General features: G+C 41.6%; 2 protein-coding genes and 1 pseudogene across 2 annotated transcripts; all 3 read right to left on the bottom strand.

Moving 5' to 3' along the window:
* Positions 1 to 215: 215 nt before the first annotated feature.
* LOC141771328 (sodium- and chloride-dependent GABA transporter 2-like) lies at positions 216 to 7860 on the bottom strand (annotated as a pseudogene).
* Positions 7861 to 8885: 1025 nt separating this feature from the next.
* Positions 8886 to 16807, bottom strand: LOC141771327 (sodium- and chloride-dependent GABA transporter 2-like). The gene is made up of 15 exons (XM_074641454.1): positions 16580 to 16807; positions 15884 to 16031; positions 15669 to 15803; positions 14936 to 15076; positions 14120 to 14207; positions 13906 to 14038; positions 13695 to 13829; positions 13516 to 13619; positions 12808 to 12932; positions 11452 to 11564; positions 11231 to 11368; positions 10856 to 10958; positions 10197 to 10297; positions 9865 to 10035; positions 8886 to 9378 (listed from the first exon to the last, which is right to left on the bottom strand). Exons 1-15 carry the CDS (start codon positions 16607 to 16609, stop codon positions 9268 to 9270), a joined length of 1776 nt encoding a protein of 591 aa, XP_074497555.1. The 5' UTR covers positions 16610 to 16807; the 3' UTR covers positions 8886 to 9267.
* A 961-nt stretch (positions 16808 to 17768) lies between these two features.
* LOC141771323 (sodium- and chloride-dependent GABA transporter 2-like) lies at positions 17769 to 26712 on the bottom strand. The gene is made up of 16 exons (XM_074641452.1): positions 26173 to 26712; positions 25257 to 25693; positions 24555 to 24702; positions 24340 to 24474; positions 23814 to 23954; positions 22998 to 23085; positions 22784 to 22916; positions 22571 to 22705; positions 22392 to 22495; positions 21690 to 21814; positions 20334 to 20446; positions 20113 to 20250; positions 19738 to 19840; positions 19079 to 19179; positions 18747 to 18917; positions 17769 to 18260 (listed from the first exon to the last, which is right to left on the bottom strand). Exons 2-16 carry the CDS (start codon positions 25284 to 25286, stop codon positions 18150 to 18152), a joined length of 1776 nt encoding a protein of 591 aa, XP_074497553.1. The 5' UTR covers positions 25287 to 25693; positions 26173 to 26712; the 3' UTR covers positions 17769 to 18149.
* Between the last annotated feature and the right edge of the window lie 125 nt (positions 26713 to 26837).

Genomic DNA, 26837 nt, shown 5'->3' with positions numbered 1-26837 from the left:
GTCCCATTCTCGTGAACACAATACTGTATCTCAGGAACACCTTGCGATAGAGATGTTTTGGCTTCACTTTTGATGGGCTGTCATGTCGCTACATGCGCACCCTACAGTGGCAGCCTGTGAAAAACGTTCCTGAATGTTGTGGCTGTAAATGCACTGAATCCAGGTGAAGAGCCTTTTTTTAAGTCTTATTTTGATGCAAAGATTACATTAGCAGGAATGTGGCACGACATCTTTATTAAAATGGGAAAGTGCAATAAACATATTTTGTCCCTAAAATCAATGAATTATCGTGATAAATAATCGTGATCTCAATATTGATAAAAAATAATGGTGATTATCATTTTGGCCATAATCGTGCAGCCCTAAATTATACATGTTTTTAGTGTACATTTGGATTCAAATAGGAATCTGATAAACCAGCATGATAAAGCTAAAACAAATAAGACATGTCTTGCTTGTCTTTGACCTTTGGATGGTAGACTTAAGAGAAGCAGAGAAAGTAATATCACAATCAGTAACCCGCCCGCTTAGTACCCGATCTTAGTTGTTGTACACATATTGCAGTTGACAAAGAGTTCAGGATCATTTGACTTTTCATATCAGCTGGTGGTGAGCTGTTGCAGATCTTCCCCTCCGATGTGCTGCAGCTCAGTTTCTCTCTTTTGAGTCAGTGAGCAGTCAGGGTCGGGTCGGCACAGATGATGAACACGCTAAGAAATTGAGAGAAATAATCACCAATAACTTGAAGCAAATATGTAAAACAATAACTCTATCACGTTGTTTTGAGGTGGTTGCATAGTATGTGTTGGCTGTTGGCAGTTAGATCCTTCAGAATATAGTTTGTACTCCCGAAATCAATGTTATTTACTCTATATTTGGATTAATAAACCTAAACATTTCACACTTTTAAAGACCCTCACTACAACATCCTCATAATAATAATAATAATAATCCTAAAAACTACAACTCGTAGATGTCAAATGTAATTTATCTGTAGAATCTTTTCGGACATTTTATAGGAAGCTTGATCCGGGGTTCTTGAAGCGTTTTAGAGTGGGTATGGTGATAAAATCTGTTTAACTACAGACATACATTGCTCTTTTGCTTGTTATTGGCACATACTCAATGTATTCATTATACAACACCATGTCATTTCTTGGAATTAATTATCACAATTAATTTCACAGTTGTCCCACCTGACTGAGGTTCCCAGTCCCAGTTCCCAGTTTATACAGCGCCCATCCCGGTACAAGCAGGATGGAGGAAAGGGCCAGTACCCAGCCCAACACGTACGCCCAGGCTGGGTATACATACCAGCGATTAAAGGTCAGAGGTTGGTACTTAACTAAAGAACATATAAAAGTGCCCTGAGAAAACAATAGAGAGAGAGATTCAGTAGTTGTCTGGACATTTCAGTATTAGAATTTAATCTAGCATAAAAACCCAAAGGACATAAAACATATTCAGGTGTACATGAGGACCAAAGCTGTGTTCATTTTGCTTATATGCAACATTGAAAGTGACTCACCAGTGAGATCGCCGGTGTGAGGTAAAGCCAGCAGATTTTAAAGAACGGGTTGGCGTGCACACCTGTCATGTCCTTAATGATGCCATACAACCGATCTGCCCCTTTTCATAGGAGATGAGGTTGGATGATCAGTATAAAACGAACAGGTCAAACAACACATTCTCATCCCAGCTCATCACATACCGACGCTTGTACAGACCCCTTGGCATCGTAGTTTTAAGAGCAAAAAGACACCCACAGGGTGGTGGATGGGTCCAACAAACACATGGCTTTCAAGAGGCCGCTGTTCGTGTCCCGAGTTCACAACATTCAGTTTCATTTTCACTGCACAAACTTAGTAGTTTTAAGCCCAACCACGTAGTTCTCTCCTAAACCTAACTACGGGACGTGACAAAGCGGCCGTATGTGACGAGTTGGGATATTACTCAGCCCCGAGGAGCTTTGTCAAGTCTGAGAATATAACCCTAATGATGTCATCAGGGTTTTGATGCATTATGGGAAATGTACCATCCAGCCTTTGTAGAACTCGAGGGACTAAAAGTCAAGATATCTCAGCCTCTGCTGCTTTGATTTTGATCTTTCTTTTTAAATCGGTCCTTTATTTAGGTCCAATATGAAATTGCTGAAGACAGTGCCCCTTTTAAAAACAGCATACCTACCAAATATCCATCCCAGTGCCAGAGTTTCAAACACACAGAGGAAGAGGATGCAGCCTCCGTTACAAGCGTAGTAGTCAAACATCTGGAACACATACATTCCTCCCTGGAGGCAACAGCAAAGACATTTATTTGATTCATTTTACTTTATACATCAACCTCAGATGCATGGAAGCCTATTCCTGCTGCTTTTTTCACATAATATATCAACTTACTATATGTTGTAATAATTAAAATGGCTTAAGCTGAAAGCATCTTGTTATAGCGTAAGGATAAAACAAATTCATGTTATAAAAATGTCATATTTTGGCAGCGAGACATTGCCATAATGGATTAATAACTAATAAATGTACATACAGTATAAGACTAAATACTGACCTCAGTGATCATGACGAGCTGAGCGAAGAAGCATGTGAGGCAGAAGAGGAGGAGGAAACGTTCCCGCCGGCCTGCCCTGCGCATTACTTTGGGAAACATATCTGTGATGGATGTCATCATAACCTCATGGCAACAAACTGTACAGAGAAAAGACAGAATAAGCACATTTCCAAATGTGAATATGTTCTTCCGCAAAGGGTTCATCAAGTGTTCGTCTTACTTGTGTGTCCAGACCCAAGAGAATGAGCATGACAAAGAAACAGATGGACCACAGTTGGGGAAGAGGCATCATGGCTACAGCCTGAGGGTACGCAATGAACGCCAAACCTGGACCTGGAACACAACAATGACTCGTCACCGTCTACTATCTGCCTTTGTTGTTTAACCAAGGAGGAAGAGGAGAAACACCGAAGCACAACACCGTACTGAAGATCTCTCAACGTGTGTCTCAAGAAAATGACATTTGCAGAGAACTGGATGCAGATTGTAATGGCAAGAATCTTTGTCCCTGAAAACAAAAAGGCCAGATTGGCAGCTATATTCTCGTGATCATGTACAGTTTTTCTTATTTCTTTAATAATATTACCCGATGTGGAACAAAAAAGGGTGAATATGTGAAAAAACACTGAGTGAACATGATTGTAATATTTTATATCTAGAAGTGCTTGCTTATAATAATGTCTATTATATTGTTATAGCATAGATGTCTGTTGATAGATATGTACACATGTACCCTTATATGAGATTTATCAGTTTGAATCTGAGTGTCTGCTGATGATTGAAGGAATGTAGTTTGTACTGATATGAAACCAGTCTGATTGTGTTTGTACTGTAAATATTTTGGAAGAGAAGAGATGTGAGCACAGTTAGTGCTTACCATAACTACATGAGTGACAATGAATGTGTTTACCAAATGTTACTGTATGAGCCCATGCACACACTGGCTGAGTAACTGTCAGTGAGCTTGTCATGTCTATGCTTGTCCTAAAGATGGCAGCAAATATTTACCCATTGTGGACTAGTGCTGGAAGAAGTAGTCAGGAGCTTTACTTTAAGTAAAAGTGCCAACACAATAATGTAAAAATACTCAATTACAAGTAAAAGTCCTGCTGTAAAATGTCCCCTGTGACTGATTATATTTGATATTATTAGATTACTTTAAATATTGTGTTTACCAGAGATGTGCTCATAAGTTTCTTGGAAATGAGTCATTCAGCATGGAAAAATCATAAAAAATGACTAATCAACTAAAGAAATCTTAGTCGACTAAGACCAAATCAATTAGTTGATTAATCGACTAAGATGGGGCAGCCCTACTAGTTTTAACTAATTTATATACAGTTAGATAGTTTAGTCCTGCGGTTTCTGATCTAGAATGCTGTATAATGATGGTCATGTGGTTACAAAATGTCAAATATCATCATTTTAAGCTTAAGGGTTTATTATTGAAATTGTAGTTTAACAAAAAAAAATTGTAGGCTGTAGCACGGTGCCAGAATGATGTGATGCTCTGTAACATATGGGTACAGGAAGATGAGGTTGCATCTTTCTGAATACCTCCACTGGCTTGCTTTACCTGACTCGGCCACTTCTGCAATAGGAACGCCCTGCTCATGAGCCATGAATCCCAGCACAGAGAAGACTGCAAAGCCAGCTACCACACTGGTACCACTGTTTAGCAAACACAGCCACAGACAATCCCTGCAAAACACAAAAAACATGCGCGTACTCTATGAATTCATAGCATGTAGTTGTTAAAGAGGAACTATTGTGCTATTGTGGTTTTTCCAAAGTCCACGCCAAATAGAGTTACTCTCTCTCACAGAAACACTGCTCCTAAACTAACTGAAACGCCTTGATTGAAGACCTGCCTTTTCTTCTGTAACGTGGTGATGTCACCAAGTAAGACATTTGCATAATACCTGCCTAGCAGCTAGTTTGGCACGACCTCAACTCAAACAAAGCTAGTTAGAGCGGAGCCCGAGCGGAGTTTGTCGAGTTTGGTTCCAATCACAACAGAGTGGGCCAGATGACCAATCAGAGCAGACTGGGCTTTCCGGGAGGGAGGGCAGGAGGTGAAAAGAGGCCAGTATGAGAAAAATAATTTGTTTTTTGAACATTAAAGCATTTAAACATGTTCTAGCAGAAAACCAAAATACAAGTATGCACCTGAATATGAGCATAATGGGTCTTCTTTAACATGATGTCCTACTCCTCTGGTGCATCTGTCAGAAAAGTTGATGCATCAATCTCAGTCACACATTGATTTAATACTTACTTATAGCAGTTGTTGTTGTAGGTGTTGTAGCTGCCGAGCACAGCTAAGGCGCCCGCACCCAAACTGTATGAGAAGAAGATCTGAGTCCCAGCCTCCAACCAAACCTGCTCCAACAAAGCAACAGTGAGTAAATTTGTCCATGAACTCAACACTGTTACAGTATATCATCAAGCTCCTACCTGGGGGTCTTTGAGTCGTGAGGGTTCAGGCAGAAGATAAAACTGTACTCCTTGTAGAGCACCAGGAAGAGAGAGTCCACGGATCAAAAGAATTACCAACATTGCATATGGAAAGGTAGCAGTGAAATACACCACCTGGAAAAAAAGACATCAATTTAAGGCATTTAGAAATACACTATACACTTTTTAACACCGTTTTAGGGCTTAATACCTTTCCTGTAGACCTGACCCCTTTCCAGATGCAAAAGTAGCAGATGATCCACATTGTAATTAGGCACAACAGCAACTCCCACCTGATGCTGCCTATCTCCTCAATCCCCCCTGAGATAGCCAGCACTCGACGTCTAGAAGGAATAATAGGACTCATTTTGGCACATTTAAAAGACCCATAGAGGCTTAGTTTGTTCATCTATATGCAGACTTACTCCCAGAACTCTGTGGCAGCAGAGGTTGTGTTCGTCTGGTTGGTCCATTCAGAGGTTTTATTTCGCGTTGAAAAGTCCACGCAGTCATCTGAAACGATAGTGAGAAAATAAATGATACTAACAATCACAAAGCAGATGTATAATGTCTTCTGTGGTTATCTTCAGGGTTATCTCGCTTTGAGACTTAACATTTTTAACAAACAGCCTGCATTACAAGCTATTGGTGTGGAGTTGAAAAGATTTTTTTCCTTAATTCGGACCGCATGAAATGAGCATCATTGCGCGTCCCCAGAATGTTCCACAAGCTTGACAGCTGTGAGTACTAACAATGCCCATGTTCTTTGTTTACGTTCATGATGATATGTTTACGTTCATAATGATAATTTTGGGGGAGTGACTTTGGAGGGAGACCTGCCTGAAGGGACGGACTGTCAGTGACTTTCTCTCTAGATTTAGGGACTTTGAAGCTAGTTAGCAGTTTATGCTGCCAGCTACTTTCATTGGAAAAGAGTCGGAAACGCTGGACTCGGTTTTTTGGTTGGATCATTTTTTAAATCTAGCGTACTCTTGCTAGTTTCTCAACATAACCAACTCTACCTTTAAGGGGTAAAAGTCAGGATATCTCATCTTTAAATCTGTCTCTCACAAGTCCCCCAACGTTATGGAAGAGCAAAACTAAATCACTGGAAGGGTCTTTTAATTGATGTAAAAGTCACTGACGTGTTGATATCTACTATCATATCATCAGGCTTACATCATAAATGTTAGTAGTCTGTTACAAGTCAACCTTAATGCATGTGAGAGTATCAGTATTACCTGTGTTCCAGTAGTTGTTGCAGCTGGCCCAGGGGAGCTGTGAGCTGAAGGAGAACACCAGGTAGAACAGAGCCCAGGACAGAATAATGATGTAGGTCATACAGGAGTAGAAGACGATCAGCTGCCCACCATAGCCAATACCTGCAGGGCCACATTTGGTACTTTCTGTTATAGACAAACATTATGAAAACTTGACCTCTGTTCTCGGAGGCCTACTCCGAGAACAGAGCCTACTGCCCTTGTTTAAATATTAAAAAAATTCATTGGAATCAGGGTCACTGAGGCAATGCAGTTTGTCAATGTTTACCCTGTGGTGAGAATGTGTCTTTAATATGGCGTTTGCTCCATTCAGTTTCTGAGTGGGTAGTGTGTTACTGCCTCACACATTCACCCTTTGTGTGACTACCACAATGAACATTGAACTACTTTAAATGGAGAAAGAAACTTTCCCACAACGGTAAAGGAGCCAATAATGAAGCTACCAGCTACTCCTGGAGTTAATCAGTCATTTAGAGATGGAGCATACCTTCGGCCAGTGGGCATAGCTTCCTCCAGCAGGTGATGCCGCCCTCCTGGGTGTACTGGCCTACAGTCGTCTCCAGCAGGAACAGGGGTACACCACAGGTCACCACAAATACCAGATATGGCACCAGGAATGCACCTGAATTTACAAAGTATACAACAATGCACATCTGTGCTACAGATTCGGGGTAACAAGTAGTGAGCATCATATTTGCTTACCCCCTCCATTTTTGTAGCAGAGGTAAGGAAACCTCCACACGTTGCCCAGGCCCACAATATTTCCCGCCACAGCCAGGAGAAACTCCACCTTACTGCCCCAGTGTCCTCTCTCCTCCACCTCCGCTGGCTTCTGTTTTGTTGGACATGTCTGCAGCACAATATTTAATTTAAAATTAAACATTTTTTGACACACATTTTGCAGCTCCTGCGGTTTGAAAATTGCAGTAGGCCATGTTCAGCCCGTTCTCGTTCCCAGTGCGTCAAATACCGAGGCTTTGTCACGGCTGAACTACGGTGGCCTTCAGGTAACGTAAAAATGCGAAAGTGTTTGGTTTGTCTGTTCTGGGCTACTGTAGAAACATGGCAGACTCCCTGAAGAGGACCCACTCCCTATGTAGATATGAAGGGCTCATTCTAAGCTAACGAAAACACAACAATTGTTAATTTCAGGTGATTATAAACTCATGAAAACATAGTTATGAATATTATATTACATTTCTGCTAAAAGATCCTCTGAAATTCTGCACACTGTTCCTTTAAATATCCTCAGGGACCCAAAAACTGCTGTTATAGTTGTTAATTGCACTACTTTACATTTATTTACACTACTTGTATTTATATGTTTTATATAGGGAAACACTGCATTGCATATAGATGGTTGACAATAAAGTCTCTCTTATCTCTCTCTAGCGTTACCTGTATCTGAACGTGAGCTGGCTGAACCATCTCTGCGGAAACCCTCTCCAGCTTGTTTCCTCTGCTGTCTCGGCCTGTTAGTCGAACACAGAAGGGGACTCTGGGAACAGAGTCCAACCGCCCCACCAGCTCCTCCACAGAGTAGGATGATGATGATGAAGAGGAGGAGGAGTTCAGCTTCACCTGCTGGAGGCTCTCCCCGTCGGCTCCCAGCAGCGTTACATGACTGAAAGATGCCTCCTCATCTGGAGCCAGGCCCGTCACAGACAGCACCAGATAGGCAGGAACACCTGGGAAACCGAATAAGGAACAAGGCAGCTAAATGGTAGGTACACTCCTGTCTGTGAGACTTACTGTCACTAATACATCACTAATTATACTAGAGAAAAATCACAATCTCTTACCTGCTACTGGACTACCCTCCACTCTGGCTAGACCTAGGTGTGTCTCGTTGGTTACCGTGGCAAAATAATACAGGAAATCTACACTGCTGTCACCTTGGGGTGCAGATCAAAGACAAATATTTGTTTCTTTTCTCAGTTTAAGTGCAGTTAAATAATAACAAATGTGTCTAAAATGTTTTTAAGCGTCCGCGTCTGCGACAGCTGTGGCCAGAGACATTACGTTTTCAGGCTGTCCATCCGTACGGCCGTCTGGCCCATTCTTGTGAACGCGATATCCACTTGGACTCAAGGATGAACTGATTCGATTTTGGTGGTCGAAGGTCAAGGTCACTGTGACCTCACATCATCCGATTCTTGGGAACGTGATATCTCAAGAACACCTTGGTGAATATATTCCAATTTCAGCACAAACGTCCACTTTTATGAGGGGAGGAGGAAACTAAAATTGTGTGCTGTAAACAAAACACCGATTTTTATCAATTCATATTTGTTACTTCGACCTCTCATACACTTGGAATCAAGGATGAAGTGATTAGATTTTGGTGGTCAAAGGTCACCGTGATGTCCGTCCCATTCTCGTGAACACAATACCGTATCTCAGGAACACCTTGCGATAGAGATGTTTTGGCTTCACTTTTGATGGGCTGTCATGTCGCTACATGCGCACCCTACAGTGGCAGCCTGTGAAAAACGTTCCTGAATGTTGTGGCTGTAAATGCACTGAATCCAGGTGAAGAGCCTTTTTTTAAGTCTTATTTTGATGCAAAGATTACATTAGCAGGAATGTGGCACGACATCTTTATTAAAATGGGAAAGTGCAATAAACATATTTTGTCCCTAAAATCAATGAATTATCGTGATAAATAATCGTGATCTCAATATTGATAAAAAATAATGGTGATTATCATTTTGGCCATAATCGTGCAGCCCTAAATTATACATGTTTTTAGTGTACATTTGGATTCAAATAGGAATCTGATAAACCAGCATGATAAAGCTAAAACAAATAAGACATGTCTTGCTTGTCTTTGACCTTTGGATGGTAGACTTAAGAGAAGCAGAGAAAGTAATATCACAATCAGTAACCCGCCCGCTTAGTACCCAATCTTAGTTGTTGTACACATATTGCAGTTGACAAAGAGTTCAGGATCATTTGACATTTCATATCAGCTGGTGGTGAGCTGTTGCAGATCTTCCCCTCCGATGTGCTGCAGCTCAGTTTCTCTCTTTTGAGTCAGTGAGCAGTCAGGGTCGGGTCGGCACAGATGATGAACACGCTAAGAAATTGAGAGAAATAATCACCAATAACTTGAAGCAAATATGTAAAACAATAACTCTATCACGTTGTTTTGAGGTGGTTGCATAGTATGTGTTGGCTGTTGGCAGTTAGATCCTTCAGAATATAGTTTGTACTCCCGAAATCAATGTTATTTACTCTATATTTGGATTAATAAACCTAAACATTTCACACTTTTAAAGACCCTCACTACAACATCCTCATAATAATAATAATAATAATCCTAAAAACTACAACTCGTAGATGTCAAATGTAATTTATCTGTAGAATCTTTTCGGACATTTTATAGGAAGCTTGATCCGGGGTTCTTGAAGCGTTTTAGAGTGGGTATGGTGATAAAATCTGTTTAACTACAGACATACATTGCTCTTTTGCTTGTTATTGGCACATACTCAATGTATTCATTATACAACACCATGTCATTTCTTGGAATTAATTATCACAATTAATTTCACAGTTGTCCCACCTGACTGAGGTTCCCAGTCCCAGTTCCCAGTTTATACAGCGCCCATCCCGGTACAAGCAGGATGGAGGAAAGGGCCAGTACCCAGCCCAACACGTACGCCCAGGCTGGGTATACATACCAGCGATTAAAGGTCAGAGGTTGGTACTTAACTAAAGAACATATAAAAGTGCCCTGAGAAAACAATAGAGAGAGAGATTCAGTAGTTGTCTGGACATTTCAGTATTAGAATTTAATCTAGCATAAAAACCCAAAGGACATAAAACATATTCAGGTGTACATGAGGACCAAAGCTGTGTTCATTTTGCTTATATGCAACATTGAAAGTGACTCACCAGTGAGATCGCCGGTGTGAGGTAAAGCCAGCAGATTTTAAAGAACGGGTTGGCGTGCACACCTGTCATGTCCTTAATGATGCCATACAACCGATCTGCCCCTTTTCATAGGAGATGAGGTTGGATGATCAGTATAAAACGAACAGGTCAAACAACACATTCTCATCCCAGCTCATCACATACCGACGCTTGTACAGACCCCTTGGCATCGTAGTTTTAAGAGCAAAAAGACACCCACAGGGTGGTGGATGGGTCCAACAAACACATGGCTTTCAAGAGGCCGCTGTTCGTGTCCCGAGTTCACAACATTCAGTTTCATTTTCACTGCACAAACTTAGTAGTTTTAAGCCCAACCACGTAGTTCTCTCCTAAACCTAACTACGGGACGTGACAAAGCGGCCGTATGTGACGAGTTGGGATATTACTCAGCCCCGAGGAGCTTTGTCAAGTCTGAGAATATAACCCTAATGATGTCATCAGGGTTTTGATGCATTATGGGAAATGTACCATCCAGCCTTTGTAGAACTCGAGGGACTAAAAGTCAAGATATCTCAGCCTCTGCTGCTTTGATTTTGATCTTTCTTTTTAAATCGGTCCTTTATTTAGGTCCAATATGAAATTGCTGAAGACAGTGCCCCTTTTAAAAACAGCATACCTACCAAATATCCATCCCAGTGCCAGAGTTTCAAACACACAGAGGAAGAGGATGCAGCCTCCGTTACAAGCGTAGTAGTCAAACATCTGGAACACATACATTCCTCCCTGGAGGCAACAGCAAAGACATTTATTTGATTCATTTTACTTTATACATCAACCTCAGATGCATGGAAGCCTATTCCTGCTGCTTTTTTCACATAATATATCAACTTACTATATGTTGTAATAATTAAAATGGCTTAAGCTGAAAGCATCTTGTTATAGCGTAAGGATAAAACAAATTCATGTTATAAAAATGGCATATTTTGGCAGCGAGACATTGCCATAATGGATTAATAACTAATAAATGTACATACAGTATAAGACTAAATACTGACCTCAGTGATCATGACGAGCTGAGCGAAGAAGCATGTGAGGCAGAAGAGGAGGAGGAAACGTTCCCGCCGGCCTGCCCTGCGCATTACTTTGGGAAACATATCTGTGATGGATGTCATCATAACCTCCATGGCAACAAACTGTACAGAGAAAAGACAGAATAAGCACATTTCCAAATGTGAATATGTTCTTCCGCAAAGGGTTCATCAAGTGTTCGTCTTACTTGTGTGTCCAGACCCAAGAGAATGAGCATGACAAAGAAACAGATGGACCACAGTTGGGGAAGAGGCATCATGGCTATAGCCTGAGGGTACGCGATGAACGCCAAACCTGGACCTGGAACACAACAATGACTCGTCACCATCTACTATCTGCCTTTGTTGTTTAACCAAGGAGGAAGAGGAGAAGCACCGAAGCACAACACCGTACTGAAGATCTCTCAACGTGTGTCTCAAGAAAATGACATTTGCAGAGAACTGGATGCAGATTGTAATGGCAAGAATCTTTGTCCCTGAAAACAAAAAGGCCAAATTGGCAGCTATATTCTCGTGATCATGTACAGTTTCTCTTATTTCTTTAATAATATTACCCGATGTGGAACAAAAAAGGGTGAATATGTGAAAAAACACTGAGTGAACATGATTGTAATATTTTATATCTAGAAGTGCTTGCTTATAATAATGTGTATTATATTGTTATAGCATAGATGTCTGTAGATAGATATGTACACATGTACCCTTATATGAGATTTATCAGTTTGAATCTGAGTGTCTGCTGATGATTGAAGGAATGTAGTTTGTACTGATATGAAACCAGTCTGATTGTGTTTGTACTGTAAACATTTGGGTAGGGAAGAGATGTGAGCACAGTTAGGGCTTACCATAACTACATGAGTGACAATGAATGTGTTTACCAAATGTTACTGTATGAACCCATGCACACACTGGCTGAGTAACTGTCAGTGAGCTTGTCATGTCTATGCTTGTCCTAAAGATGGCAGCAAATATTTACCCATTGTGGACTAGTGCTGGAAGAAGTAGTCAGGAGCTTTACTTTAAGTAAAAGTGCCAACACAATAATGTAAAAATACTCAATTACAAGTAAAAGTCCTGCTGTAAAATGTCCCCTGTGACTGATTATATTTGATATTATTAGATTACTTTAAATATTGTGTTTACCAGAGATGTGCTCATAAGTTTCTTGGAAATGAGTCATTCAGCATGGAAAAATCATAAAAAATGACTAATCAACTAAAGAAATCTTAGTCGACTAAGACCAAATCAATTAGTTGATTAATCGACTAAGAGGGGGCAGCCCTACTAGTTTTAACTAATTTATATACAGTTAGATAGTTTAGTCCTGCGGTTTCTGATCTAGAATGCTGCATAATGACGGTCATGTGGTTACAAAATGTCAAATATCATCATTTTAAGCTTAAGGGTTTATTATTGAAATTGTAGTTTAACAAAAAAAAATTGTAGGCTGTAGCACGGTGCCAGAATGATGTGATGCTCTGTAACATATGGGTACAGGAAGATGAGGTTGCATCTTTCTGAATACCTCCACTGGCTTGCTTTACCTGACTCGGCCACTTCTGCAATAGGAACGCCCTGCTCATGAGCCATGAATCCCAGCACAGAGAAGACTGCAAAGCCAGCTACCACACTGGTACCACTGTTTAGCAAACACAGCCACAGACAATCCCTGCAAAACACAAAAAACATGCGCGTACTCTATGAATTCATAGCATGTAGTTGTTAAAGAGGAACTATTGTGCTATTGTGGTTTTTCCAAAGTCCACGCCAAATAGAGTTACTCTCTCTCACAGAAACACTGCTCCTAAACTAACTGAAACGCCTTGATTGAAGACCTGCCTTTTCTTCTGTAACGTGGTGATGTCACCAAGTAAGACATTTGCATAATACCTGCCTAGCAGCTAGTTTGGCACGACCTCAACTCAAACAAAGCTAGTTAGAGCGGAGCCCGAGCAGAGTTTGTCGAGTTTGGTTCCAATCACAACAGAGTGGGCCAGATGACCAATCAGAGCAGACTGGGCTTTCCGGGAGGGAGGGCAGGAGGTGAAAAGAGGCCAGTATGAGAAAAATAATTAGTTTTTTGAACATTAAAGCATGTAAACATGTTGTAGCAGAAACCTCAAATACAAGTATGCACCTGAATATGAGCATAATGGGTCTTCTTTAACATGATGTCCTACTCCTCTGGTGCATCTGTCAGAAAAGTTGATGTCAGAGCATCAATCTCAGTCACACATTGATTTAATACTTACTTATAGCAGTTGTTGTTGTAGGTGTTGTAGCTGCCGAGCACAGTTAATTCGCCCGCACCCAAACTGTATGAGAAGAAGATCTGAGTCCCAGCCTCCAACCAAACCTGCTCCAACAAAGCAACAGTGAGTAAATTTGTCCATGAACTCAACACTGTTACAGTATATCATCAAGCTCCTACCTGGGGGTCTTTGAGTCGTGAGGGTTCAGGCAGAAGATAAAACTGTACTCCTTGTAGAGCACCAGGAAGAGAGAGTCCACGGATCAAAAGAATTACCAACATTGCATATGGAAAGGTAGCAGTGAAATACACCACCTGGAAAAAAAGACATCAATTTAAGGCATTTAGAAATACACTATACACTTTTTAACACCGTTTTAGGGCTTAATACCTTTCCTGTAGACCTGACCCCTTTCCAGATGCAAAAGTAGCAGATGATCCACATTGTAATTAGGCACAACAGCAACTCCCACCTGATGCTGCCTATCTCCTCAATCCCCCCTGAGATAGCCAGAACTCGACGTCTAGAAGGAATAATAGGACTCATTTTGGCACATTTAAAAGACCCATAGAGGCTTAGTTTGTTCATCTATATGCAGACTTACTCCCAGAACTCTGTGGCAGCAGAGGTTGTGTTCGTCTGGTTGGTCCATTCAGAGGTTTTATTTCGCGTTGAAAAGTCCACGCAGTCATCTGAAACGATAGTGAGAAAGTAAATGATACTAACAATCACAAAGCAGATGTATAATGTCTTCTGTGGTTATCTTCAGGGTTATCTCGCTTTGAGACTTAACATTTTTAACAAACAGCCTGCATTACAAGCTATTGGTGTGGAGTTGAAAAGATTTTTTTCCTTAATTCGGACCGCATGAAATGAGCATCATTGCGCGTCCCCAGAATGTTCCACAAGCTTGACAGCTGTGAGTACTAACAATGCCCATGTTCTTTGTTTACGTTCATGATGATATGTTTACGTTCATAATGATAATTTTGGGGGAGTGACTTTGGAGGGAGACCTGCCTGAAGGGATGGACTGTCAGTGACTTTCTCTCTAGATTTAGGGACTTTGAAGCTAGTTAGCAGTTTATGCTGCCAGCTACTTTCATTGGAAAAGAGTCGGAAACGCTGGGCTCGGTTTTTTGGTTGGATAATTTTTTAAATCTAGCGTACTCTTGCTAGTTTCTCAACATAACCAACTCTACCTTTAAGGGGTAAAAGTCAGGATATCTCATCTTTAAATCTGTCTCTCACAAGTCCCCCAACGTTATGGAAGAGCAAAACTAAATCACTGGAAGGGTCTTTTAATTGATGTAAAAGTCACTGACGTGTTGATATCTACTATCATATCATCAGGCTTACATCATAAATGTTAGTAGTCTGTTACAAGTCAACCTTAATGCATGTGAGAGTATCAGTATTACCTGTGTTCCAGTAGTTGTTGCAGCTGGCCCAGGGGAGCTGTGAGCTGAAGGAGAACACCAGGTAGAACAGAGCCCAGGACAGAATAATGATGTAGGTCATACATGAGTAGAGGAGGATCAGCTGCCCACCATAGCCAATACCTGCAGGGCCACATTTGGTACTCTCTGTTATAGACAAACATTATGAAAACTTGACCTCTGTTCTCGGAGGCCTACTCCGAGAACAGAGCCTACTGCCCTTGTTTAAATATTAAAAAAATTCATTGGAATCAGGGTCACTGAGGCAATGCAGTTTGTCAATGTTTACCCTGTGGTGAGAATGTGTCTTTTTTTTTTTAAAAGTTATTTTTTTGGGGGCATTTTCCATTTTTATGACAGGACAGTGGATAGAGTCTTGAAAGGGGGGAGAGAGAGAGTGGAGGCGGAAAGGGCCACAGGCCGGATTCGAACCCGGGCCGCCGCGGTCAGGACCAAGCCTTAATACATGGACGCCCGCTCTACCAACTGAGATAACCCAGGCGCCAGAATGTGTCTTTAATATGGCGTTTGCTCCATTCAGTTTCTGAGTGGGTAGTGTGTTACTGCCTCACACATTCACCCTTTGTGTGACTACCACAATGAACATTGAACTACTTTAAATGGAGAAAGAAACTTTCCCACAACGGTAAAGGAGCCAATAATGAAGCTACCAGCTACTCCTGGAGTTAATCAGTCATTTAGAGATGGAGCATACCTTCGGCCAGTGGGCATAGCTTCCTCCAGCAGGTGATGCCGCCCTCCTGGGTGTACTGGCCTACAGTCGTCTCCAGCAGGAACAGGGGTACGCCACAGGTCACCACAAATACCAGATATGGCACCAGGAATGCACCTGAATTTACAAAGTATACAACAATGCACATCTGTGCTACAGATTCGGGGTAACAAGTAGTGAGCATCATATTTGCTTACCCCCTCCATTTTTGTAGCAGAGGTAAGGAAACCTCCACACGTTGCCCAGGCCCACAATATTTCCCGCCACAGCCAGGAGAAACTCCACCTTACTGCCCCAGTGTCCTCTCTCCTCCACCTCCGCTGGCTTGTGTTTTGTTGGACATGTCTGCAGCACAATATTTAATTCAAAATTAAACATTTTTTGACACACATTTTGCAGCTCCTGCGATTTGAAAATTGCAGTAGGCCATGTTCAGCCCGTTCTCGTTCCCAGTGCGTCAAATACCGAGGCTTTGTCACGGCTGAACTACGGTGGCCTTCAGGTAACGTAAAAATGCGAAAGTGTTTGGTTTGTCTGTTCTGGGCTACTGTAGAAACATGGCAGACTCCCTGAAGAGGACCCACTCCCTATGTAGATATGAAGGGCTCATTCTAAGCTAACGAAAACACAACAATTGTTAGTTTCAGGTGATTATAAACTCATGAAAACATAGTTATAAATTTTATATTACATTTCTGCTAAAAGATCCTCTGAAATTCTACACACTGTTCCTTTAAATATCCTGAGGGACCCAAAAACTGCTGTTATAGTTGTTAATTGCACTACTTTACATTTATTTACACTACTTGTATTTATATGTTTTATATAGGGAAACACTGCATTGCATATAGATGGTTGACAATAAAGTCTCTCTTATCTCTCTCTAGCGTTACCTGTATCTGAACGTGAGCTGGCTGAACCATCTCTGCGGAAACCCTCTCCAGCTTGTTTCCTCTGCTGTCTCGGCCTGTTAGTCGAACACAGAAGGGGACTCTGGGAACAGAGTCCAACCGCCCCACCAGCTCCTCCACAGAGTAGGATGATGATGATGAAGAGGAGGAGGAGTTCAGCTTCACCTGCTGGAGGCTCTCCCCGTCGGCTCCCAGCAGCGTTACATGACTGAAAGATGCCTCCTCATCTGGAGCCAGGCCCGTCACAGACAGCACCAGATAGGCAGGAACACCTGGGAAACCGAATAAGGAACAAGGCAGCTAAATGGTAGGTACACTCCTGTCTGTGAGACTTACTGTCACTAATACATCACTAATTATACTAGAGAAAAATCACAATCTCTTACCTGCTACTGGACTACCCTCCACTCTGGCTAGACCTAGGTGTGTCTCGTTGGTTACCGTGGCAAAATAATACAGGAAATCTACACTGCTGTCACCTTGGGGTGCAGATCAAAGACAAATATTTGTTTCTTTTCTCAGTTTAAGTGCAGTTAAATAATAACAAATGTGTCTAAAATGTTTTTAAGCGTCCGCGTCTGCGACAGCTGTGGCCAGAGACATTACGTTTTCAGGCTGTCCATCCGTACGGCCGTCTGGCCCATTCTTGTGAACGCGATATCCACTTGGACTCAAGGATGAACTGATTCGATTTTGGTGGTCGAAGGTCAAGGTCACTGTGACCTCACATCATCCGATTCTTGGGAACGTGATATCTCAAGAACACCTTGGTGAATATATTCCAATTTCAGCACAAACGTCCACTTTTATGAGGGGAGGAGGAAACTAAAATTGTGTGCTGTAAACAAAACACCGATTTTTATCAATTCATATTTGTTACTTCGACCTCTCATACACTTGGAATCAAGGATGAAGTGATTAGATTTTGGTGGTCAAAGGTCACCGTGATGTCCGTCCCATTCTCGTGAACACAATACCGTATCTCAGGAACACCTTGCGATAGAGATGTTTTGGCTTCACTTTTGATGGGCTGTCATGTCGCTACATGCGCACCCTACAGTGGCAGCCTGTGAAAAACGTTCCTGAATGTTGTGGCTGTAAATGCACTGAATCCAGGTGAAGAGCCTTTTTTTAAGTCTTATTTTGATGCAAAGATTACATTAGCAGGAATGTGGCACGACATCTTTATTAAAATGGGAAAGTGCAATAAACATATTTTGTCCCTAAAATCAATGAATTATCGTGATAAATAATCGTGATCTCAATATTGATAAAAAATAATGGTGATTATCATTTTGGCCATAATCGTGCAGCCCTAAATTATACATGTTTTTAGTGTACATTTGGATTCAAATAGGAATCTGATAAACCAGCATGATAAAGCTAAAACAAATAAGACATGTCTTGCTTGTCTTTGACCTTTGGATGGTAGACTTAAGAGAAGCAGAGAAAGTAATATCACAATCAGTAACCCGCCCGCTTAGTACCCAATCTTAGTTGTTGTACACATATTGCAGTTGACAAAGAGTTCAGGATCATTTGACTTTTCATATCAGCTGGTGGTGAGCTGTTGCAGATCTTCCCCTCCGATGTGCTGCAGCTCAGTTTCTCTCTTTTGAGTCAGTGAGCAGTCAGGGTCGGGTCGGCACAGATGATGAACACGCTAAGAAATTGAGAGAAATAATCACCAATAACTTGAAGCAAATATGTAAAACAATAACTCTATCACGTTGTTTTGAGGTGGTTGCATAGTATGTGTTGGCTGTTGGCAGTTAGATCCTTCAGAATATAGTTTGTACTCCCGAAATCAATGTTATTTACTCTATATTTGGATTAATAAACCTAAACATTTCACACTTTTAAAGACCCTCACTACAACATCCTCATAATAATAATAATAATAATCCTAAAAACTACAACTCGTAGATGTCAAATGTAATTTATCTGTAGAATCTTTTCGGACATTTTATAGGAAGCTTGATCCGGGGTTCTTGAAGCGTTTTAGAGTGGGTATGGTGATAAAATCTGTTTAACTACAGACATACATTGCTCTTTTGCTTGTTATTGGCACATACTCAATGTATTCATTATACAACACCATGTCATTTCTTGGAATTAATTATCACAATTAATTTCACAGTTGTCCCACCTGACTGAGGTTCCCAGTCCCAGTTCCCAGTTTATACAGCGCCCATCCCGGTACAAGCAGGATGGAGGAAAGGGCCAGTACCCAGCCCAACACGTACGCCCAGGCTGGGTATACATACCAGCGATTAAAGGTCAGAGGTTGGTACTTAACTAAAGAACATATAAAAGTGCCCTGAGAAAACAATAGAGAGAGAGATTCAGTAGTTGTCTGGACATTTCAGTATTAGAATTTAATCTAGCATAAAAACCCAAAGGACATAAAACATATTCAGGTGTACATGAGGACCAAAGCTGTGTTCATTTTGCTTATATGCAACATTGAAAGTGACTCACCAGTGAGATCGCCGGTGTGAGGTAAAGCCAGCAGATTTTAAAGAACGGGTTGGCGTGCACACCTGTCATGTCCTTAATGATGCCATACAACCGATCTGCCCCTTTTCATAGGAGATGAGGTTGGATGATCAGTATAAAACGAACAGGTCAAACAACACATTCTCATCCCAGCTCATCACATACCGACGCTTATACAGACCCCTTGGCATCGTAGTTTTAAGAGCAAAAAGACACCCACAGGGTGGTGGATGGGTCCAACAAACACATGGCTTTCAAGAGGCCGCTGTTCGTGTCCCGAGTTCACAACATTCAGTTTCATTTTCACTGCACAAACTTAGTAGTTTTAAGCCCAACCACGTAGTTCTCTCCTAAACCTAACTACGGGACGTGACAAAGCGGCCGTATGTGACGAGTTGGGATATTACTCAGCCCCGAGGAGCTTTGTCAAGTCTGAGAATATAACCCTAATGATGTCATCAGGGTTTTGATGCATTATGGGAAATGTACCATCCAGCCTTTGTAGAACTCGAGGGACTAAAAGTCAAGATATCTCAGCCTCTGCTGCTTTGATTTTGATCTTTCTTTTTAAATCGGTCCTTTATTTAGGTCCAATATGAAATTGCTGAAGACAGTGCCCCTTTTAAAAACAGCATACCTACCAAATATCCATCCCAGTGCCAGAGTTTCAAACACACAGAGGAAGAGGATGCAGCCTCCGTTACAAGCGTAGTAGTCAAACATCTGGAACACATACATTCCTCCCTGGAGGCAACAGCAAAGACATTTATTTGATTCATTTTACTTTATACATCAACCTCAGATGCATGGAAGCCTATTCCTGCTGCTTTTTTCACATAATATATCAACTTACTATATGTTGTAATAATTAAAATGGCTTAAGCTGAAAGCATCTTGTTATAGCGTAAGGATAAAACAAATTCATGTTATAAAAATGTCATATTTTGGCAGCGAGACATTGCCATAATGGATTAATAACTAATAAATGTACATACAGTATAAGACTAAATACTGACCTCAGTGATCATGACGAGCTGAGCGAAGAAGCATGTGAGGCAGAAGAGGAGGAGGAAACGTTCCCGCCGGCCTGCCCTGCGCATTACTTTGGGAAACATATCTGTGATGGATGTCATCATAACCTCCATGGCAACAAACTGTACAGAGAAAAGACAGAATAAGCACATTTCCAAATGTGAATATGTTCTTCCGCAAAGGGTTCATCAAGTGTTCGTCTTACTTGTGTGTCCAGACCCAAGAGAATGAGCATGACAAAGAAACAGATGGACCACAGTTGGGGAAGAGGCATCATGGCTACAGCCTGAGGGTACGCGATGAACGCCAAACCTGGACCTGGAACACAACAATGACTCGTCACCGTCTACTATCTGCCTTTGTTGTTTAACCAAGGAGGAAGAGGAGAAACACCGAAGCACAACACCGTACTGAAGATCTCTCAACGTGTGTCTCAAGAAAATGACATTTGCAGAGAACTGGATGCAGATTGTAATGGCAAGAATCTTTGTCCCTGAAAACAAAAAGGCCAAATTGGCAGCTATATTCTCGTGATCATGTACAGTTTCTCTTATTTCTTTAATAATATTACCCGATGTGGAACAAAAAAGGGTGAATATGTGAAAAAACACTGAGTGAACATGATTGTAATATTTTATATCTAGAAGTGCTTGCTTATAATAATGTGTATTATATTGTTATAGCATAGATGTCTGTTGATAGATATGTACACATGTACCCTTATATGAGATTTATCAGTTTGAATCTGAGTGTCTGCTGATGATTGAAGGAATGTAGTTTGTACTGATATGAAACCAGTCTGATTGTGTTTGTACTGTAAATATTTTGGAAGAGAAGAGATGTGAGCACAGTTAGTGCTTACCATAACTACATGAGTGACAATGAATGTGTTTACCAAATGTTACTGTATGAGCCCATGCACACACTGGCTGAGTAACTGTCAGTGAGCTTGTCATGTCTATGCTTGTCCTAAAGATGGCAGCAAATATTTACCCATTGTGGACTAGTGCTGGAAGAAGTAGTCAGGAGCTTTACTTTAAGTAAAAGTGCCAACACAATAATGTAAAAATACTCAATTACAAGTAAAAGTCCTGCTGTAAAATGTCCCCTGTGACTGATTATATTTGATATTATTAGATTACTTTAAATATTGTGTTTACCAGAGATGTGCTCATAAGTTTCTTGGAAATGAGTCATTCAGCATGGAAAAATCATAAAAAATGACTAATCAACTAAAGAAATCTTAGTCGACTAAGACCAAATCAATTAGTTGATTAATCGACTAAGAGGGGGCAGCCCTACTAGTTTTAACTAATTTATATACAGTTAGATAGTTTAGTCCTGCGGTTTCTGATCTAGAATGCTGCATAATGACGGTCATGTGGTTACAAAATGTCAAATATCATCATTTTAAGCTTAAGGGTTTATTATTGAAATTGTAGTTTAACAAAAAAAAATTGTAGGCTGTAGCACGGTGCCAGAATGATGTGATGCTCTGTAACATATGGGTACAGGAAGATGAGGTTGCATCTTTCTGAATACCTCCACTGGCTTGCTTTACCTGACTCGGCCACTTCTGCAATAGGAACGCCCTGCTCATGAGCCATGAATCCCAGCACAGAGAAGACTGCAAAGCCAGCTACCACACTGGTACCACTGTTTAGCAAACACAGCCACAGACAATCCCTGCAAAACACAAAAAACATGCGCGTACTCTATGAATTCATAGCATGTAGTTGTTAAAGAGGAACTATTGTGCTATTGTGGTTTTTCCAAAGTCCACGCCAAATAGAGTTACTCTCTCTCACAGAAACACTGCTCCTAAACTAACTGAAACGCCTTGATTGAAGACCTGCCTTTTCTTCTGTAACGTGGTGATGTCACCAAGTAAGACATTTGCATAATACCTGCCTAGCAGCTAGTTTGGCACGACCTCAACTCAAACAAAGCTAGTTAGAGCGGAGCCCGAGCGGAGTTTGTCGAGTTTGGTTCCAATCACAACAGAGTGGGCCTGATGACCAATCAGAGCAGACTGGGCTTTCCGGGAGGGAGGGCAGGAGGTGAAAAGAGGCCAGTATGAGAAAAATAATGTGTTTTTTGAACATTAAAGCATGTAAACATGTTCTAGCAGAAAACCAAAATACAAGTATGCACCTGAATATGAGCATAATGGGACTTCTTTAACATGTTGTCCTTGTCCTCTGGTGCATCTGTCAGAAAAGTTGATGCATCAAGCTCAGTCACACATTGATTTAATACTTACTTATAGCAGTTGTTGTTGTAGGTGTTGTAGCTGCCGAGCACAGTTAATTCGCCCGCACCCAAACTGTATGAGAAGAAGATCTGAGTCCCAGCCTCCAACCAAACCTGCTCCAACAAAGCAACAGTGAGTAAATTTGTCCATGAACTCAACACTGTTACAGTATATCATCAAGCTCCTACCTGGGGGTCTTTGAGTCGTGAGGGTTCAGGCAGAAGATAAAACTGTACTCCTTGTAGAGCACCAGGAAGAGAGAGTCCACGGATCAAAAGAATTACCAACATTGCATATGGAAAGGTAGCAGTGAAATACACCACCTGGAAAAAAAGACATCAATTTAAGGCATTTAGAAATACACTGTATACACTTTTTAACACCGTTTTAGGGCTTAATACCTTTCCTGTAGACCTGACCCCTTTCCAGATGCAAAAGTAGCAGATGATCCACACTGTAATTAGGCACAACAGCAACTCCCACCTGATGCTGCCTATCTCCTCAATCCCCCCTGAGATAGCCAGCACTCGACGTCTAGAAGGAATAATAGGACTCATTTTGGCACATTTAAAAGACCCATAGAGGCTTAGTTTGTTCATCTATATGCAGACTTACTCCCAGAACTCTGTGGCAGCAGAGGTTGTGTTCGTCCGTTTGGTCCATTCAGAGGTTTTATTTTGCGTTGAAAAGTCCACGCAGTCATCTGAAACGATAGTGAGAAAGTAAATGATACTAACAATCACAAAGCAGATGTATAATGTCTTCTGTGGTTATCTTCAGGGTTATCTCGCTTTGAGACTTAACATTTTTAACAAACAGCCTGCATTACAAGCTATTGGTGTGGAGTTGAAAAGATTTTTTTCCTTAATTCGGACCGCATGAAATGAGCATCATTGCGCGTCCCCAGAATGTTCCACAAGCTTGACAGCTGTGAGTACTAACAATGCCCATGTTCTTTGTTTACGTTCATGATGATATGTTTACGTTCATAATGATAATTTTGGGGGAGTGACTTTGGAGGGAGACCTGCCTGAAGGGATGGACTGTCAGTGACTTTCTCTCTAGATTTAGGGACTTTGAAGCTAGTTAGCAGTTTATGCTGCCAGCTACTTTCATTGGAAAAGAGTCGGAAACGCTGGACTCGGTTTTTTGGTTGGATCATTTTTTAAATCTAGCGTACTCTTGCTAGTTTCTCAACATAACCAACTCTACCTTTAAGGGGTAAAAGTCAGGATATCTCATCTTTAAATCTGTCTCTCACAAGTCCCCCAACGTTATGGAAGAGCAAAACTAAATCACTGGAAGGGTCTTTTAATTGATGTAAAAGTCACTGACGTGTTGATATCTACTATCATATCATCAGGCTTACATCATAAATGTTAGTAGTCTGTTACAAGTCAACCTTAATGCATGTGAGAGTATCAGTATTACCTGTGTTCCAGTAGTTGTTGCAGCTGGCCCAGGGGAGCTGTGAGCTGAAGGAGAACACCAGGTAGAACAGAGCCCAGGACAGAATAATGATGTAGGTCATACATGAGTAGAGGAGGATCAGCTGCCCACCATAGCCAATACCTGCAGGGCCACATTTGGTACTCTCTGTTATAGACAAACATTATGAAAACTTGACCTCTGTTCTCGGAGGCCTACTCCGAGAACAGAGCCTACTGCCCTTGTTTAAATATTAAAAAAATTCATTGGAATCAGGGTCACTGAGGCAATGCAGTTTGTCAATGTTTACCCTGTGGTGAGAATGTGTCTTTAATATGGCGTTTGCTCCATTCAGTTTCTGAGTGGGTAGTGTGTTACTGCCTCACACATTCACCCTTTGTGTGACTACCACAATGAACATTGAACTACTTTAAATGGAGAAAGAAACTTTCCCACAACGGTAAAGGAGCCAATAATGAAGCTACCAGCTACTCCTGGAGTTAATCAGTCATTTAGAGATGGAGCATACCTTCGGCCAGTGGGCATAGCTTCCTCCAGCAGGTGATGCCGCCCTCCTGGGTGTACTGGCCTACAGTCGTCTCCAGCAGGAACAGGGGTACGCCACAGGTCACCACAAATACCAGATATGGCACCAGGAATGCACCTGAATTTACAAAGTATACAACAATGCACATCTGTGCTACAGATTCGGGGTAACAAGTAGTGAGCATCATATTTGCTTACCCCCTCCATTTTTGTAGCAGAGGTAAGGAAACCTCCACACGTTGCCCAGGCCCACAATATTTCCCGCCACAGCCAGGAGAAACTCCACCTTACTGCCCCAGTGTCCTCTCTCCTCCACCTCCGCTGGCTTGTGTTTTGTTGGACATGTCTGCAGCACAATATTTAATTTAAAATTAAACATTTTTTGACACACATTTTGCAGCTCCTGCGATTTGAAAATTGCAGTAGGCCATGTTCAGCCCGTTCTCGTTCCCAGTGCGTCAAATACCGAGGCTTTGTCACGGCTGAACTACGGTGGCCTTCAGGTAACGTAAAAATGCGAAAGTGTTTGGTTTGTCTGTTCTGGGCTACTGTAGAAACATGGCAGACTCCCTGAAGAGGACCCACTCCCTATGTAGATATGAAGGGCTCATTCTAAGCTAACGAAAACACAACAATTGTTAGTTTCAGGTGATTATAAACTCATGAAAACATAGTTATAAATTTTATATTACATTTCTGCTAAAAGATCCTCTGAAATTCTACACACTGTTCCTTTAAATATCCTGAGGGACCCAAAAACTGCTGTTATAGTTGTTAATTGCACTACTTTACATTTATTTACACTACTTGTATTTATATGTTTTCATGTTTTATATAGGGAAACACTGCATTACATATAGATGGTTGACAATAAAGTCTCTCATCTCTCTCTAGCGTTACCTGTATCTGAACGTGAGCTGGCTGAACCATCTCTGCGGAAACCCTCTCCAGCTTGTTTCCTCTGCTGTCTCGGCCTGTTAGTCGAACACAGAAGGGGACTCTGGGAACAGAGTCCAACCGCCCCACCAGCTCCTCCACAGAGTAGGATGATGATGATGAAGAGGAGGAGGAGTTCAGCTTCACCTGCTGGAGGCTCTCCTAGTCGGCTCCGAGCAGCGTTATATGACTGAAAGACGCCTCCTCATTTGGAGCCAGGCCCGTCACAGCCAGCACCAGATAGGCAGGAACACCTGGGAAACCGAATAAGGAACAAGGCAGCTAAATGGTAGGCACACTCCTGTCTGTGAGACTTACTGTCACTAACACATCACTAATTATACTAGAGAAAAATCACAATCTCTAAACTGCTACTGGACTACCCTCCACTCTGGCTAGACCTGTGAAGGAACTGGCCTTCTACCTCCGAGAGGTCAAGGCCCAGTTACGTGCTGGTTAATCTTGTGTGACAAAGAGATTTTCCAAACAGACGGGTTAAAGCATAATAATACAATTTATTCCGAACAATCAATGTTGCATAAGTAAAATAAAAGAGTTTACAGATATCTGGATCCAATCAACGTGTCCCTGACAACATACAGTGCATGGGTCAGTTCGCGAAGTCTGAACCCCGAGCTATCCCTGATCCAGCCTATTCATAGTTTACACAATATTAATATTCATGAACTTATGGTGCGTGATGTTTCTGCTGCATGTCTTCTTCGTTATCTCCTTCTGACTCCTTCCTCTTCTTGACCTTGCAAAGGAAAAACAGGACCTGCTACCTCCCTTTCCTCGCAATCACTCCATTCACAACAAATCCAACAGTCAGGTTATTGCAGGTCATTGTAAGCACTTTTGTACATAATAAATCCAACACCTGGGTGTGTCTCGTTGGTTACCGTGGCAAAATAATACAGGAAATCTACACTGCTGTCACCTGGGGGTGCAGATCAAAGACAAATATTTGTTTCTTTTCTCAGTTTAAGTGCAGTTAAATAATAACAAATGTGTCTAACATGTTTTTAAGCGTCCGCGTCTGCGACAGCCGTGGCCAGAGGCATTACGTTTTCAGGTTGTCCATCCGTACGGCCGTCTGGCCCATTCTTGTGAACGCGATATCCTCTTGGACTCAAGGATGAACTGATTAGATTTTGGTGGTCGAAGGTCAAGGTCACTCTGACCTCAAATCATCCAATTCTTGGGAACGTGATATCTCAAGAACACCTTGGTGAATATATTCCAATTTCAGCACAAACGTCCACTTTTATGAGGGGTGGAGGAAACAAAAATTGTGTGCTGTAAACGAAACCCCTCGATTTTTATCAATTCATTTTTGTTACCTCCACCTCTCATACACTTGGAATCAAGGATGAAGTGATTAGATTTTGGTGGTCAAAGGTCACCGTGATGTCCGTCCCATTCTCGTGAACACAATACCGTATCTCAGGAACACCTTGCGATAGAGATGTTTTGGCTTCACTTTTGATGGGCTGTCATGTCGCTACATGCGCACCCTACAGTGGCAGCCTGTGAAAAACGTTC

This window comes from Sebastes fasciatus, chromosome 7 (assembly GCF_043250625.1).
Source record: "Sebastes fasciatus isolate fSebFas1 chromosome 7, fSebFas1.pri, whole genome shotgun sequence".
Taxonomy (NCBI): Eukaryota; Metazoa; Chordata; class Actinopteri; order Perciformes; family Sebastidae; genus Sebastes; species Sebastes fasciatus.
Note: the sequence above shows the minus strand (reverse complement) of the source record. Positions and strands in the feature narration are given on the sequence as shown.

Bases quoted from the DNA above. Each gene is read 5' to 3' on its own strand.
- LOC141771323 (XM_074641452.1), bottom strand. From the start codon at position 25,286: ATGGTTCAGCCAGCTCACGTTCAGATACAG. The intron at 24,703-25,256 runs GTAACGCTAGAG...ATTGTGCTGCAG, and splicing joins CAGCTCACGTTCAGATACAG to ACATGTCCAACAAAACACAA. The intron at 23,955-24,339 runs GTATGCTCCATC...GTGGCCCTGCAG, and splicing joins GCTATGCCCACTGGCCGAAG to GTATTGGCTATGGTGGGCAG.
- LOC141771327 (XM_074641454.1), bottom strand. From the start codon at position 16,609: ATGGTTCAGCCAGCTCACGTTCAGATACAG. The intron at 14,039-14,119 runs GTAAGTCTGCAT...TATTCCTTCTAG, and splicing joins GCTGCCACAGAGTTCTGGGA to ACGTCGAGTTCTGGCTATCT. The intron at 11,565-12,807 runs GTAAAGCAAGCC...GTTGTGTTCCAG, and splicing joins TGCAGAAGTGGCCGAGTCAG to GTCCAGGTTTGGCGTTCATC.